The sequence below is a fragment of the Sciurus vulgaris genome, assembly GCF_902686455.1.
Source record: "Sciurus vulgaris genome assembly, chromosome: 3".
NCBI classification, from domain to species: domain Eukaryota; kingdom Metazoa; phylum Chordata; class Mammalia; order Rodentia; family Sciuridae; genus Sciurus; species Sciurus vulgaris.
Genome location: NC_136463.1, coordinates 120,645,534 through 120,646,620, shown reverse-complemented (window position 1 = coordinate 120,646,620; position 1,087 = coordinate 120,645,534). Strand labels below are relative to the sequence as shown.

The following is a 1,087-nucleotide window of genomic DNA, read 5'->3' as shown; positions in this document are numbered from 1 at the left end:
TACCTCGTTAGATTATAATGCAGTGTGATTATAATGCAGTGTAATGGAAGAGAAATAAGTTGTATTTATTTATTTATTTATTTATTTTACTGGGATTTAACCCAGGAGCACTTAACCACTGAGCCACATTCCCAGCCCTTTTTAATTTAATTTTTTTTTTTTTTTTTTTTTTTTTAATTTTGAGATAGGGTCTTGGAAAATTGCTTAGGGTCTCACTAAGTTGCTGAGGCTTTGAACTTGCAATCCTCCTGCTCAGTCTCAGGTTATAGGCATACACCACTGTGCCTGGCAAAAGTTGTATTCTAACTTATTTCAATAGCTACAAATTATTGTTGCTCTTGAAGAAATATGAAAAAGAGAAGACCTACTATTTTGGAAGCTTTAAGGAGTGCATGATTATAAATATCTCAATTAACCTATTGAAAGGAATTGGAGTTCATTGGTCACCATGACATGGATAGCTGTCGGTGACACTGGACACACCTTACCTGAGTTCAAGTGCTCTTGTTTTTGTTTTTTAAGATGACACTACCAGGTTGAAAAAAACTGCTGTTATCATGTACTATACTGAAATTTTACATTCTCAGCTTTATACTGTTTTCTTTTTCCTCCTGCAGACTTTTATAGTATTGAACAAAGGGAAAGCAATCTTCCGTTTCAATGCCACACCTGCTTTGTACATACTGTCTCCTTTCAGTCGTCTGAGAAGAATATCTATTAAGATTTTAGTACACTCATATCCTTTCCAAAATATATACTCGAAATAATACTGGAGAATGAACTTTTTGCTATTGCAGTAAATATAGTTTTAGCCCTTTCACATCTTGAGTGACCCTGGTTTTAGTTTATTGATTTTAGTATAAATCAGTGTAGATCTCAGAGAAGATTGGGAGAATGGCATTATGAGCATTTTTGTTATGTTACTTTTATTTATGGTTCAAATAACCAAAATAAAATCTATAAGCTCATTTACATTATTTTCTAAGGAAAAGTTGTTAACATTTCAACAAGTGTCATCATCAAATATTCAAAGTTCCTATTTGGTCTCTTATGTTCCTTGATTCTATGCTACCTTATTCAGCATGCT

General features: G+C 32.8%; 1 protein-coding gene across 2 annotated transcripts in view; it reads left to right on the top strand.

Moving 5' to 3' along the window:
• Positions 1-762: 762 nt before the first annotated feature.
• Positions 763-1,087, top strand: part of LOC306657926 (sodium channel protein type 1 subunit alpha-like) — a 271,243-nt gene continuing 270,918 nt past the window's right edge. For both annotated transcript variants that reach the window (XM_079134422.1, XM_079134421.1), the window contains exon 1: positions 763-1,087. This exon is cut by the window's right edge and continues 75 nt beyond it. In XM_079134422.1, the coding sequence (XP_078990548.1) occupies positions 1,083-1,087 (5 nt within the window). In that variant the 5' untranslated portion in view covers positions 763-1,082.